Below are 15,722 nucleotides of genomic sequence, written 5' to 3' on the forward strand. Positions count from 1 at the left end.
TGTTGAGTAGACATCAACACTGGACTATTATTCTTTCCAAGTCAAACAAGCCGCATTTCTCAACAATTGTTTAAGCAAGGGTGCTTGTGTGCATTATTTCCTCCAACATGTATACTAAATATAATTTGAATATCTTGAATTTTTTTTATTTATGGCCAAGGTTTATTTTTTTGCACGACTAAGCCGACAATGGCACCATGGCTATGAAAATACCTTGATTTATTTTCTGTAAAATAAGCAAAGGGCAATAACTCGTTCAATAATGGTCAAATTGCAAAAGGCAGACAATATGCACTGCTTCACTTTATGATCACCAATCTGTGAAAGTTTGGTAGAAATCGCATGAAAAACTTAAGAGGAATTGCGAAGAAACTAATTTTAAAAGTAAAATAAGCAAAGGGCAATAACTCGTTCAATAATGGTCAAATCACAAAAGGCAGACAATATGCGCTGCTTCACTTTATGATCACCGATCTGTGAAAGTTTGGTAGAAATCGCATGAAAAACGTAAGAGGAGTTGCGAAGAAACCAATTTTAAATGTAAAATAAGCAAAGGGCAATAACTCTTTCAAAAATGGTCAAATCGGGAAAGCCCGACAATATGCGCTGCTTCACTTTATGATCATCAATCTGTGAAATTTGGTAGAAATCGCATGAAAAACGTAAGAGGAGTTGCGAAGAAACCAATTTTAAATGTAAAATAAGCAAAGGGCAATAACTCTTTCAAAAATGGTCAAATCAGGAAAGCCCGACAATATGCACTGCTTTACTTTATGATCATCAATATGTGAATGTTTGGTAGAAATCGCATGAAAAACGTAAGAGGAGTTGCGAAGAAACCAATGTTAAATGTAAAATAAACAAAGGGCTACAACTCTTGCAAAAATGGTCGAATCGCAAAAGCCCGACAATATGCGCTGCTTCACTTTATGATCATCAATCTGTGAAAGTTTGGTAGAAATCCCATGAGAAATGTAAGAGGAGATGCAAAGAAATGAATGTGGGACGGACGGACGCACACACACACGCACACCCGCACCCACACACACGCACAGAATCGCGCTTACCATTACTATATCCCCTCGCCTTTTCAAGGCAGGGGATAAAAAAGCTAGAAATACATTGTTGTTGTCCAATCACCACTGGAAATCTTGGCACTTTGAAAAATACCTCAATAACTTTTCTTAAAGTTACGTTTTATTCTTTACTTTGTAGTGTCTCTAGGCCAATTTTGCAGATAGCAATTGCTTTTTCTCCTTTTTATCTCCAACCTATGATATATGGCCATAAACATGTGAACGTAGACAAGCAGACACTGGTCACATAGAAAATATGATGCAAATGGTAAATATCTGAGCATATGCTACTGTTACGGCACACAGAAGGATAAAAAGCCTATGTGTGACATATTTAAACTGTCAAAAATACTTTTTTTTCAAACATATTAACCTTGATGTTTAAAACTCACATTTGAAAAATAAGCAGTAAGACCCAATTCTGAATGTCACAGATCATGTTTTAGCACAGTAAGACAAAGGTCTACCCTTATACCTGTGTAGCAGTCCTATGTTCCTCCTGTAGACACCTTATAGCATGCTCCTTTTCTGACTTTAATTTCTTTATCTCCTCCTCCAGCTTGGCTTGTAAATGCTGTATCTCCTTCTCCTGAAATTTACCCATACTGTGGCACTTAGTATACATCCTCCAACATTGTAGAATACAGTAAACCTCATTCTTGTGAAATTTACCCATATTGAAGCATTCAGTATACCTCATTCTTGTGAAATTTACCCATATTGAAGCATTCAGTATACCTCATTCTTGTGAAATTTTCTCATATTGTAGCATTCAGTATACCTCATTCTTGTGAAATTTACCCATATTGTAGCATTCAGTATACCTCATTCTTGTGAAATTTACTCATATTGTAGCATTCAGTATACCTCATTCTTGTGAAATTTACCCATATTGTAGCATTCAGTATACCTCATTCTTGTGAAATTTACTCATATTGTAGCATTCAGTATACCTCATTCTTGTGAAATTTACCCATATTGTAGCATTCAGTATACCTCATTCTTGTGAAATTTACCCATATTGTAGCATTCAGTATACCTCATTCTTGTGAAATTTACCCATATTGTAGCATTCAGTATACCTCATTCTTGTGAAATTTACCCATATTGAAGCATTCAGTATACCTCATTCTTGTAAAATTTACTCATATTGTAGCATTCAGTATACCTCATTCTTGTGAAATTTACCCATATTGTAGCATTCAGTATACCTCATTCTTGTAAAATTTACTCATATTGTAGCATTCAGTATACCTCATTCTTGTGAAATTTACCCATATTGTAGCATTCAGTATACCTCATTCTCTTATATTTACCCATATTGAAGCATTCAGTATACCTCATTCTCTTATATTTACCCATATTGAAGCATTCAGTATACCTCATTCTCTTATATTTACCCATATTGTAGCATTCAGTATACCTCATTCTCTTATATTTACCCATATTGTAGCATTCAGTATACCTCATTCTCTTATATTTACCCATATTGTAGCATTCAGTATACCTCATTCTCTTATATTTACCCGTATTGAAGCATTCAGTATACCTCATTCTCTTACATTGACCCGTATTGAAGCATTCAGTATACCTCATTCTCTTACATTGACCCGTATTGTAGCATTCAGTATACCTCATTCTCTTACATTTACCCGTATTGAAGCATTCAGTATACCTCATTCTCTTATATTTACCCATATTGTAGCATTCAGTATACCTCATTCTCTTATATTTACCCATATTGAAGCATTCAGTATACCTCATTCTCTTATATTTACCCATATTGTAGCATTCAGTATACCTCATTCTCTTATATTTACCCATATTGAAGCATTCAGTATACCTCATTCTCTTACATTGACCCATATTGAAGCATTCAGTATACCTCATTCTCTTACATTTACCCATATTGTAGCATTCAGTATACCTCATTCTCTTATATTTACCCATATTGAAGCATTCAGTATACCTCATTCTCTTATATTTACCCATATTGAAGCATTCAGTATACCTCATTCTCTTATATTTACCCATATTGAAGCATTCAGTATACCTCATTCTCTTATGTTTACCCATATTGAAGCATTCAGTATACCTCATTCTCTTATATTTACCCATATTGAAGCATTCAGTATACCTCATTCTCTTACATTGACCCATATTGAAGCATTCAGTATACCTCATTCTCTTACATTGACCCATATTGTAGCATTCAGTATACCTCATTCTCTTACATTGACCCATATTGAAGCATTCAGTATACCTCATTCTCTTATATTTACCCATATTGAAGCATTCAGTATACCTCATTCTTGTGATATTTACTCATATTGAGATTCCTTCTGAGTTTTGAACTGTCTGGAAGGTTAACATATCAAGTGACAAGCATGAAATAACTTTGGCAGACCAAAGCACATCCTTTTGGGAAATCAATACTATAGGAACAAATCATCAACCTCTCTATACCTTTGTGCTGACTGTTTCTGAGTGAGCCAACTCCTGCTGTGACATCTTGTTCTGCCACAGCTCATCACGCTCCTCCACTGCCTGGGTAATTTTCCCTTCTACTTCCTTGACTGTTTGCTCCTGAAACAGATAAAATAGGCAAGTGTCATGGAATTTCAAAAACAGCAGCAAAAGCTGTTACCTGAGCTTGTCCGATACTCTCATATAGTTATACTAAACGTAATGAGTCCTATTGAGGTAACAACAAAAACTAATATTAACCAAAAGAGAGCATAACAAAACAAAATTGTGTAACATAAATTAACCAAGCTTTTTCGAACATTGTAAAATAGCTCTGACTGCCTGATTATGAGGCATGAAACTTTCAAAAAAGAAAACATCACCTTTACAGAACTCATTTTCGCTGACAAAGTCACAAATAATGTTATTCAGTAAGAGAATGCATATAAAGCATCATATACATATCTTTAACGGTTTTGAATTATGGCCAGCATTTTATGACCAACTATCAGCATGACAATAACATTTTTTTTTTAACAAAGAAAATCTTTTATCGACCTTTAGATCTTCTGGAGTTCTAACAGCTGAAAATTGATGATCACGAAAAATAGCCTCGATCTGTTTGAGTGTAAGGGATTCATGCCCAAAGCAAGGTAAAGGGGCTAATATCCTTTTTTAAATTGTCTCTGAAGTCATTCAGATCCATTGCAAGGTAGTCTCTGCTCTTTTTATGCAAATGTCTGAGCAATAAGCAATCTTTACCACTGTACAATAGCCTGAAGTTAAAACTCTAAATCCTGGTTTCATTATTATTCCAGAACTTCAGAACCCCTGGTACTTAGCTGGCAATATTACCTGGACATATTCAAAGACATTAATAAAAACAAAAAAGCCATACAAATCACTTTAAAAGAACCCACAACCATTTATTCACATAATACCATAGCAATGCTTATTTCGGTAACAAAAATCTACTAAGTCATGTCTTTGCTTATGTAATGCTTACTGTAAGACAGATTTTTGCTTGTAGCTGCTGATATGTACCTGCATAAGGGAGACAGCGGCTGATTTCCCACGAGAGACTTCCTGTATCAGAGATTCCTTTTCCTTCTCCATGGAATCCTCCTGTTCCCGTAACTTGCCCTCAAGCTCAGACACAGCATTCTGTTTTTCTTCCTTCAATCGCTTAATTATCTCTCTTGACTTATCCAGTTGCTCGGTTGCTGAAGGCAGAAATAAGGGTCAAGGTTAATCAAGGAGCTCATCCACTGTATTTTCAAATCATTAATATTTTGATATCTTGAACACTTTTCTTCCATTCTACTTTGAATGTGCATTGAGATGGTGGTCACCAAGCTGGATTAGTATGATTCCTATGGGAACTACTGTATCTCCAACAGTACAAGACCACGTTACTTTGAGCCAACAAGGGTCATCAATATAATGTTGAAATAAAACTGGTTTCACAATAATAATGAAATATAAAAAAAACATCACACTTTTGAACGTAACAGTGATTTTAATATACCACCTACCTGATTTCTCAAGTTTATCGAGTCTGTGTTTGAGGTCGGCATTTTCATCCCTGTATGTTACAGCTTGTTGACGCACCTCTGTCAACTCTTCATCCTTTCTCTCCATCTCCTCATGGACCTGCTGCTTCACCTGGGAGAGAGAAATATGTGATTTTCATTTTCATGGTTAATATCACATGATGAAATATTCTGCCTGATTAAATATATGATTTTTTTACGCAGGAGCTAGTTGAAGACATACTATGGAATAGAGGTTAAACTCCATCCATTTCCCCAGACTTATCTAAAAGAACACTCAGTACATGCTATCCACATCTTTTTAATGGAAGCTCAATTTTGGTTTGCTTCTCGACTTAAGTATTTTAAAAACATGCTCATTTATCAAATACAAGAGCCATAAATGATGGTTGAGTTGAACCATAAATACCTCAGCGATGGCAATCTGCCTGTCTGTCTCAAGCTGTTCTATCACTTCCCGAGCTTGCTTTATCTGACCCTGAAGTTTGCTGATTGTGTCTTGGGAACCAGCCGCCTGCAATAAACAACAAACCAGTGAACAATTTATTACAAAGGTAGATAATTGGTTGACTACAAGTGACCAATTTATTACAAAGGGAGATAATTGGTTGACTACAAGTGACCAATTTATTACAAAGGGAGATAATTGGTTGACTACAAGTGACCAATTTATTTCAAAGGGAGATAATTGGTTGACTACAAGTGACCAATTTATACAAAGGGAGATAGTTGGTTTAACATGAGAAAAAGAAATACTACTCAACCTCTCATCATGCTATACAAAGCATTGGTGATCTGGAGGAACTTAAGCAAGTATGATTTAAGTTGAACAAGTTCACTAGCTCTCAAACACTTTCTTGTGCCTCCTTTATCTTTACTTTCCATGTCACAAGTTAACTAAGTCATACTTACATGAACACAAATAATTATGCAATTAATGTCCCTCAAGCTTAATCACCAACCAAGGGCTTATGTCATATTCCCCACCCACCAAGGGCGTATGTCCTATTCATCACCGACCAAAGGGTTATGTCATATTCCCCACCCACCAAGGGCTTATGTCCTATTCACCACCGACCAAAGGGTTGTGTCATATTCCCCTCCCACCAAGGGCTTATGTCATATTCCCCACCCACCAAGGGCTTATGTCCTATTCACCACCGACCAAAGGGTTATGTCATTTCCCCACCCACCAAGGGCTTATGTCATATTCCCCACCCACCAAGGGCTTATGTCATATTCCCCACCCACCAAGGGCTTATGTCATATTCCCCACCCACCAAGGGCTTATGTCCTATTCACCACCGACCAAAGGGTTATGTCATATTCCCCTACCACCAAGGCCTTATGTCATATTCCCCACCCACCAAGGGCTTATGTCATATTCCCCACCCACCAAGGGCGTACGTCCTATTTACCACCCACCAAGGGCTTATGTCATATTCCCCACCCACCAAGGGCGTACGTCCTATTCACCACCCACCAAGGGCTTATGTCATATTCCCCACCCACCAAGGGCTTATGTCCTATTCCCCACCCACCAAGGGCTTATGTCATATTCCCCACCCACATAGTGCGTACGTCCTATTCACCACCGACCAAAGGGTTATGTCATATATTCCACCAACCAAATGCTAATGTAATACCCCACCAACAAAGGGCTTATGCCATAAGTTGTTTTTTTCATATACTCAATCCACCTGAAGATGACTGTCTATACCCACCTTGAATTTGTTGAGCTCCAACATGGACTGTTCTAGGTCAGCTTCTACCTTGGCTTTCTCGTCCACAAGTTGGGCCTGCTTTTCTTTGTTTGTCATGATAATCTCCTTACACCGCTGCAGCAAGCCATCCTGGTGCTTCACCTGAAACATAACTAATGATTAAGCCAGAGAAATGGACTTTGCTGTAATTGTGTGTATTGTCTCCTGTAACATGTGTTCCCCAAGTTTCATTGAATATATTGGATGGTTTTTCAAATTATAGTCACAGTAATATTTTGCGAAAATGCCAAGCTTTTGAAATGTAAATAAAGCTACAGTTTAAAAGTGTTCAAAAGGTGAACATAAATTACTGTAAACAGAGCAACATGATTATCCAACATACAGAATAACAGTTAATGCTAAAATATTAGGTTAGCCAATAAATTCTTAGAAAATAAAGCAATTTTAACAAGATAAACTTTATCCTTGGAGTTCATCAATTGTTCAATTTTGTATGCTTGGATGCTCAACATAAACTTGCTGAATAAAATTAATAATTAAAGACCATCATAATTCATTCACCATTTCGATGAATGCTTTAAGAAAGATCAATGTTTCTCAAAACAGGCAGTTTTATCAGTATCAATTCAGATACAATTATTTAACTTGTACACAGTTGGAGAAATTGCAAATCCACAAGACCATTAAACACTCTTGAGAGTTGAGCTCTGCATCCAGATCTCCGGCCTTTTAATTATAGTACCTTCTCTCTTAGGGAGTTGAGCTCAGCATCCAGATCTCCGGCCTTTTAATTATAGTACCTTCTCTCTGAGAGAGTTGAGCTCTGCATCCAGATCTCCGGCCTTTTAATTATAGTACCTTCTCTCTGAGAGAGTTGAGCTCTGCATCCAGATCTCCGGCCTGTTAATTATAGTACCTTCTCTCTGAGAGAGTTGAGCTCTGCATCCAGATCTCGGGCTTAATAATTATAGTACCTCCTCTCTTAGAGAGTTGAGCTCATCATCCAGATCTCCGGCCTTTTAATTATAGTACCTTCTCTCTGAGAGACATGAGCTCAGCATCTAGATCTCCGACTTATTAATTATAGTACCTTCTCCCTGAGAGAGTTGAGCTCAGCATCTAGATCTCCAGCCTGTTTAGCCTGCTCCTCTTCCTTTGCTTTGCCTGCCTGGATCTTCTCCTGCAGCTCTGGGGGGATGTCCTTCCCTTCTTTCAATAACTGGACCTGTGGGTAGAAACGGTAGTTGGATATTATCTACATTAAGGTAATTGACTCTTTAGTAACTGTTTATTATTGTAAAATTTGCATTTTTTTCGTTATTCATGCTTCTTTTGAACTTGTTTTTTTTTTAAATACTTAGGTTTGAAGGATTGAAGTTTGCAATGAGATTAACAGGTAAAAAAGAGCTTTGTATGTAACACTTATAGCTCATAATCCAGGGATCAATGGTTTAAGGCCCACACTTGGAACATCTTTTTGGTACAGGTAAAATGTAATTATATGAAACCCACTTGTACTTAAAAGAGCTCTTAGTAGAATGGTTCCCACATATAAAAACCTGACAATATCTTAAGAAATGACCTAGCAAACTTTTGCAACACCATAGTAAACTCCACTTTTTCCTCAATCACAAAGGTTTTAGTTTTAGGTGAACCTTTCAATGTTTCATTTAATTCAACACAAAAGAAATTCTTGGTACCTGTTTCTGCAGTACAGCAATGAACTCTCCTTTTTCTTCAATAACCAGGTTATAGTTTTCCTCAAGGTCCCTCTTGGCTTTCTGGTCCAGCTGGATTTGTTCCTTCAGTTCAGAGATACGGCGAAATGATCGATCCTGGGCTTGCGTCAGGTTTTTCTTGAAATAACAGCAATATGTTCGGTTTTAACACACACACAAAAAAATTTCAAACTGAGTATCACATTCATTCATAGGATTTATTGTTCAACAGTTTTAAAGCTTCAATCAACCTATTGTAGACAATTATAGCTTAAGTTTATACATTGCACAATGGATGACAAGGCCAATGCCAACATCAAGACTATAGCAATACTTTGACTGTATTTCTTTCAAGACAAGCTAAAAGTAATATTCATTTTATTGTACAAAGTTGAAATCACAGCAAACAATATACCCGATATCAATCATTTTATTTGCTCAAATGATGTCTTACCTTAAACTTGTCTCTCTCCTGCAGGATGTCTTTGTAGACAGTAACCAACTCCATGAACTTGGACTTGTACCTATATTCGAATAATTACAATATTAAAACATTTGACTGCAGAACAAAATGACAAAAGTTTGACTAAAGACAAAAAAACATCATCAAACATTCAAGAAAGATTGCAGTACAAGTAGACAATACCCGGTTCTGTCAGTTACAAATTTTCATTCAATCGCACAGTAAGAGAGTACAAATAAGAGGAAAATATACAATTATAAATATAAAGAATTATAAAAACATGTTATAAAACACCAACCTGGTTGCCCTGCGCTGGTATTTCTGTATGTATTGATAGAGGTCCTCTTTGCTGACAGTATGTAGATCAGTCCCAGACTCATCCATCTCCGACTCCATGTCTGAAGGTAGGGAGTACTGGTGCTGGCCAAAACTGACATTCGTAAAGAATGAGGCATCGCTTGTCACAGAACTGATGGAGGAGGTGCGGGAACGGGATGCTCTCGGAGTTAGGTCTCCTGGCAAGTTGAAGGACTGGAGTAAAATAAAATAGAACAATGTGATTTACAAAGAGGTAAATTTTTGCTTTTATTAATATCATTTAGATTTATAGTCGACTAAATAAGTTCTTAAAATATCTTAAACCTAGTTATACAAATGTCATGGTAGAACAACAATGTGCATGAAATTATGGTTGATTGTCAATATTTAAAAAATGATGAATCAAACCAAAGCCAAAGCAAATTCCATCTGTAAACTCAATTTGATACCTCACTACTGGTGTCATGGAGTGGAATGTCAATCAACTGTCCAACGGGAATATTTGCCGGACTGGTCTCGAGCGACTGGTTGGCTGTGGCATAACCAGAAACATCAGATGCTGATGACTGATTGCCATCTTCTTTGGTTAAGGCTGGGTCAGACTTCTTTGGTGTGCTCTCTGCCATCGGGGCACCAGCATTTTCTGCTGGTTTATCATCAAGCAGCTACATGTAGATAACAGAAATTCAAATGAAATTGAATAATAATATCTAACAATTTGTTATCAAATCTGAGACAGAACTTTTAATATCTTTATAAAATTTACTGTTAATACCAATACTGACTGCACTTATTGCTAAAGCTGCACTTATTGCTAAAGCCTATATGCATTTCGTGGGGATTTTATTAATACACCTCCCCTTACACTTGGGCACTAGAGCACTGTCGCAAAAAAATTGTGAAACAAAACAATGCAAGTGCTCCAATACATAGTTTGCCCAGCACAATGAATGCAATCATCAATTGAAGCAATATTAGGTTATATAGGCAATATCACTGCCCAATATGTTAAGTTTGAATATATTTAAAATCTTATTATAAGTTTTAGGCAAAAAAGTAAATAAAATAGTTGACAGCCTCCAGTGTTTAATTCTATGAAGGTAGAAGGATGCCCATGCAGGACTCCATGAGGGCAGAAGGGTGATACCAAAAAAGGTCAGGGTTCAGCACCATTCCATAACCTTTTAGCTAAATTGGTAGTTTTGTAGTGTGTGTGGGTTAGAACCAGCCGCCCGGTTAGCTCAGCTGTTTAGAGCGCCGTGCTAGCGTTCCAGCAGTCATTGGTTCGAGCCCCACACCGGGTACTTTTCCTCCCAGGTTTACTTTACTGGTGGCAGCGGTAAATAGCAGGAGTGCCCCTGTCAGCCTTCAAGGTTAATGTGGGGAGGAGTGTAGTGTGTGTGTGTGTGTTAGAACAAGCCGCCCGGCTAGCTCAGTTGGTGAGAGCGCTGTGGTAGTGTTCCGGCTGTCGTTGGTTCGAGCCCCACACCAGGTATACTTTTCCTACCAAGTTTACTTTAGTATACCATCATGCTAGAACATGTATATATAGAAATTGCTGCCATGTTGCCAAATGGTTGACATAGGGCACAGTTTTTCTACCTAAATTTATTCATACTGACAGTGACAATGACATGAATATATGACAAAGAAGGCAACAATTCATCAAACTAGAGGCCGTTTTATAACGAACATCTGCAATAGTATTGAAATGCATAAGCTCTGAATTTGGAAAAAAAACAAATTTCCCCACCCACACACTAATGAACAGGCGGTCATACCCGGGAAGCTGAAGCGAGTGCTCCTTTTAATGGAGACTGGTTGACTCCTTGCTCAAGTTTCTTTTTTAGGTTTTTGAACATCTTAAAGCCTTGAAATGTCGGTTACTTCTGCTGTCATGTCAGTGTTTACAATTTTGACAGGTGTTGTAGCAGGAAGTAGCTTTCGGGCTATATGCGCATGCGCGACACGTCTGGTTGAAGTAGATACGCCGAAATCATAAAAAAAGATTAAAGTGCTCTACCAATGTCATACGCAGTGATTTCCCCTGACAAGCAGAATAATTTTAATATATATATATATTACTAAAAGGTGATGGGATTTTGACGTAAATGCCAATTATTAATATATATATATATATTTAACTTTAAGATTGATTTCTGGAGCGTTTAGGATTTGGCAAATACTGAGTAAACACGTACTGTACAGTCGAACCACTTTTTTTAACGTACGTATCGTGCATGCCTTTTAGAAATTATGTTCTTGGAAGTCACAATATACAGTCCGAAAAGCTATTGCATTACGGTGGACAGTTTAGACCATGTTTATTAGATTTTAGTATTGTTTGTGACTCGCTTCGAATTTGACTGAAATTCTTGATCTAACCTGGGACCAATTAATAACAAACTCCCAGATAACGATCTTTCGCCATTCGCTCATTGAAACATTTTTACCAACTACACATCAATGAACTCCACGTTGTTTATATGTATTTATGTATGCATATCTGTATATGGGCCGGATTCCCTCATACAATAAATATTTGAACTTGAACTTGAACCATGCTGTAATTCCCATGTATATAATGCTACTTACAATTTTGCTATTTAAATATATACCCTTGAACGAACTAACCATTTTACAGTGCGCCTGTGGATAGCCCGCACAGCCGGGAAAACTAGTTGATGTTATCACTTTGTTCAGTGCTTAAATCCATCTTACTTTTTGTAATTGTATGCATGAATATAAGGAACAGCTTTTGTAAATACTTGTTCCAATATATGTACCTATTTTAAACTATATGCTTTTACTTCCAGGTCACAAACTTATTGTTGTGTTTAATATGTTATGTATGCTTGTTATTCATGTCGAAAAATATAGCTCATTGAGCTAATGTTTTCTTATTATCATACACCCGTTGAAATAAGAAATATTGTATCTTGTATATTTGTGCTAAAATTGAAGGTAAATCTAATTGATATTGATTGAAATGATATTTACTCAAAAAGAGATGTATAGATATGTATGCATACATGTGTGTAAATCTTGATTAGTAAAAGTCCATTAAATGAACAATGATTTAATTCTTAGATTTACAGAATCAGAAACAGACCCCCCCCCCCTTAATAAACTTGTCGAAGTGAAGTTTACATAACAATTGGGTCTTGAACCATTCCATGCTAATGAGATATGGTCGTGATATGGACCTTATGGTTCAATGTCGTGGTGACTTTAAGATAAACTTGAGCTGAATATCGGTTTCCGATCGTTATGTGAAAAACGCTTTGGCCTATAGACCTCGGACGTGGTAGAGATACCTCAAACATGACCAGTACCCTAACTATTGTTATGTCAGTTGGTCAAATGTCAAGGTCGCGGTGACCTTAAGCTGAAAATAAATCCGATTTCGTTCAATAAATGAAGAATGCGTCTCAAACTTGGTAACATGATTTAATGCATCTGCTTTTTTTAGTCATGTTTCAAAAAGATTCGCAACGTCTTTGATGCTTTGGAATTAGTCTTGTTATTAGTGATGAAAGCGTGCTACATGGTCCGCTAACGATTTCAAAAAATAAGATACAGTGTGCAGATTTGAGCACATGGACACGCACATATGGATTGGAACTGGTCACATATCAACTTACACTTTCAATTTTTATTGAAGTAAACGCAAAGTTCTGTAATGCAGGAAACGTAGGCAGACAAATCAGAGCAAGAATAATTCACATAAACAATTTAGCAAAATTGCTAACAGCATTCTTAAAAAAGCATAACTACGTTTTCATTAAATAGTTAGTATTAAAAACATCATTCTACCTGGAAATTGATTCAAATCAATTGCATAACATTCATTTTCTTCTTAGCGAATTACAAAATATTAATCTATTTCTAAAAGACTACATTTTAATTGTATTTTAATGACGACAACGTAAATGTATACGATATGAATTCAGATTATGTCGGTAATGGCTACGGACTTAACAATAATAAAAAGTAAATTAATGGCAAGCAACATATACCTTATATAAACACTTATTTTGTTTCCTACAGTTATGCAATAGTTAGATGACATGATGTTGAATCTACATAATTAAGAATAGGCCGAGTGTGTGTAGCGACTTAGCTCAACGCAAAATCTGACACTGGTAGTGTGTATTGAATTAGTGGCGGTACGGATCTGGGTTGGGTGTGTAAGCTTAATTATACTAGCACTCGGGCCTTGCCCATTCGGCGAGTGCTCCGTGTAATAAAATTCTGTTCTGTTCTGTTATCCATTTAGATCAAAACGCGCATTATCATCACAAGAAATAGTACACGGTTGTCCACACTTTACCAGGAATCATTCATACCACGTAGAGTGAAGGAAACACGTTGATTTTCCATATATCCTTTGAACGCAGTGCTCTAGGTAATTGATATTTTCCATTTTTGATATTTATTCTATTGTCTAAGAAAATGACAAATCAGCGTTGAAATATTTACAATTTTTAACAAATTAGTAGCCAATAAAAAAATGTAATTCGACTGATTAATATGATAACCTAAGCCAGTTTGTCTTCTTTGTAAAGCCTTCAACCCACCTGTTGACACAACAATGATTAGATTCCTTCTTTGTTCGAAATACCCACTGTACCTAAATAAGTTTCTATATGAGTGTATCAAATGATTTGGCAGCTCTTAATTGTAATTTGTATTTATCACATTTTTAAGAATACAACCTGGTAATTATATGCTGATATTTACATTGAAATTCCTTAATTTTATCGCATTTAATCTCACTAGTAATATTTTGGAAAACCACTCACATGTCAATGAAGTCAATAAATGCCGTGTTTTACATGCGCAGTTATCGAAAAAATGGTTTTACCTATCTAAAATGTAAAAGAAATTTTAAAAAAGCTATCATGACGGAAATTGAACGCATAGCACACACTTCCGTTTGTCCGAAATATTTTAAAACGGATGGAAAAACTTCAAGACGGACAATACAGGAAAAACAGTTACTGATTCGGCTGACGTCTTGCGACTTTAGTTCAAATGACGATTCCATCACAAATATGAACCTCGTTTGAGAAATATGTTACAAGACAGTATTAAAATACAAAAGAAGCTGTTTGAACAAATTATTTAATTTAAGGATGCTTGCTGGGTCTCCTTGCTGTTACTTTATGTAAATTGCAGCCATCATGAACATCGTCTGTCGACAACATTACTAACCGACGTCGTGCTCCGGATACCTGGACATAGCTGAATGTCGACGTCGTGCTCCGGATACCTGGACAAAGCTGAATATCGATGTCGTGCTCCGGGTACCTGGACATAGCTGAATGTCGACGTCGTGCTCCGGATACCTGGACATAGCTGAATGTCGACGTCGTGCTCCGGATACCTGGACAAAGCTGAATATCGATGTCGTGCTCCGGGTACCTGGACATAGCTGAATGTCGATATCGTGCTCCGGATACCTGGACATAGCTGAATGTCGATATCGTGCTCTGGGTACCTGAACATAGCTGAATGTCGACGTCGTGCTGTCGATATCGTGCTCTGGGTACCTGGACATAGCTGAATGTCGACGTCGTGCTGTCGATATCGTGCTCTGGGGACCTGGACAAAGCTGAATGTCGACGTCGTGCTGTCGATATCGTGCTCCGGGTACCTGGACAAAGCTGAATGTCGACGTCGTGCTGTCGATATCGTGCTCCGGGTACCTGGACATAGCTGAATGTCGACGTCGTGCTGTCGATATCGTGCTCCGGGTACCTGAACATAGCTGAATGTCGACGTCGTGCTGTCGATATCGTGCTCCGGGTACCTGAACATAGCTGAATGTCGACGTCGTGCTGTCGATATCGTGCTCCGGGTACCTGGACAAAGCTGAATGTCGACGTCGTGCTGTCGATATCGTGCTCCGGGTACCTGGACAAAGCTGAATGTCGACGTCGTGCTGTCGATATCGTGCTCCGGGTACCTGGACAAAGCTGAATGTAGACGTCGTGCTGTCGATATCGTGCTCCGGGTACCTGGACAAAGCTGAATGTCGACGTCGTGCTGTCGATATCGTGCTCCGGGTACCTGGACATAGCTGAATGTCGACGTCGTGCTGTCGATATCGTGCTCCGGGTACCTGGACATAGCTGAATGTCGACGTCGTGCTGTCGATATCGTGCTCCGGGTACCTGAACAAAGCTGAATGTCGACGTCGTGCTGTCGATATCGTGCTCCGGGTACCTGGACATAGCTGAATGTCGACGTCGTGCTGTCGATATCGTGCTCCGGGTACCTGGACATAGCTGAATGTCGACGTCGTGCTGTCGATATCGTGCTCCGGGTACCTGGACATAGCTGAATGTCGACGTCGTGCTGTCGATATCGTGCTCCGGGTACCTGGACAAAGCTGAATG

At 37.8% G+C, this 15,722-nt stretch overlaps 1 protein-coding gene across 2 annotated transcripts in view; it reads right to left on the reverse strand.

Moving 5' to 3' along the window:
* The window catches only part of LOC128240242 (golgin subfamily A member 4-like), a 35,710-nt gene extending 24,450 nt beyond the window's left edge, over positions 1–11,260 (reverse strand). The window contains exons 1-12 of one of the 2 annotated variants that reach the window (XM_052956782.1): positions 11,100–11,260; positions 9,768–9,983; positions 9,299–9,531; positions 8,992–9,061; positions 8,520–8,675; positions 7,910–8,044; positions 6,820–6,960; positions 5,505–5,609; positions 5,078–5,207; positions 4,587–4,765; positions 3,543–3,662; positions 1,552–1,665 (exon numbers count right to left, since the gene is read on the reverse strand). In XM_052956782.1, the coding sequence (XP_052812742.1) occupies positions 1,552–1,665; positions 3,543–3,662; positions 4,587–4,765; positions 5,078–5,207; positions 5,505–5,609; positions 6,820–6,960; positions 7,910–8,044; positions 8,520–8,675; positions 8,992–9,061; positions 9,299–9,531; positions 9,768–9,983; positions 11,100–11,180 (1,680 nt within the window). In that variant the 5' untranslated portion in view covers positions 11,181–11,260. Of the gene's footprint in view, positions 1–1,551; positions 1,666–3,542; positions 3,663–4,586; positions 4,766–5,077; positions 5,208–5,504; positions 5,610–6,819; positions 6,961–7,619; positions 7,651–7,909; positions 8,045–8,519; positions 8,676–8,991; positions 9,062–9,298; positions 9,532–9,767; positions 9,984–11,099 lie in introns of those variants that run through there. The other variant, XM_052956783.1, reaches the window with a different exon arrangement.
* Positions 11,261–15,722: the final 4,462 nt, after the last annotated feature.

The sequence above is a fragment of the Mya arenaria genome, chromosome 7 (genome assembly GCF_026914265.1).
Source record: "Mya arenaria isolate MELC-2E11 chromosome 7, ASM2691426v1".
NCBI lineage: Eukaryota > Metazoa > Mollusca > Bivalvia > Myida > Myidae > Mya > Mya arenaria.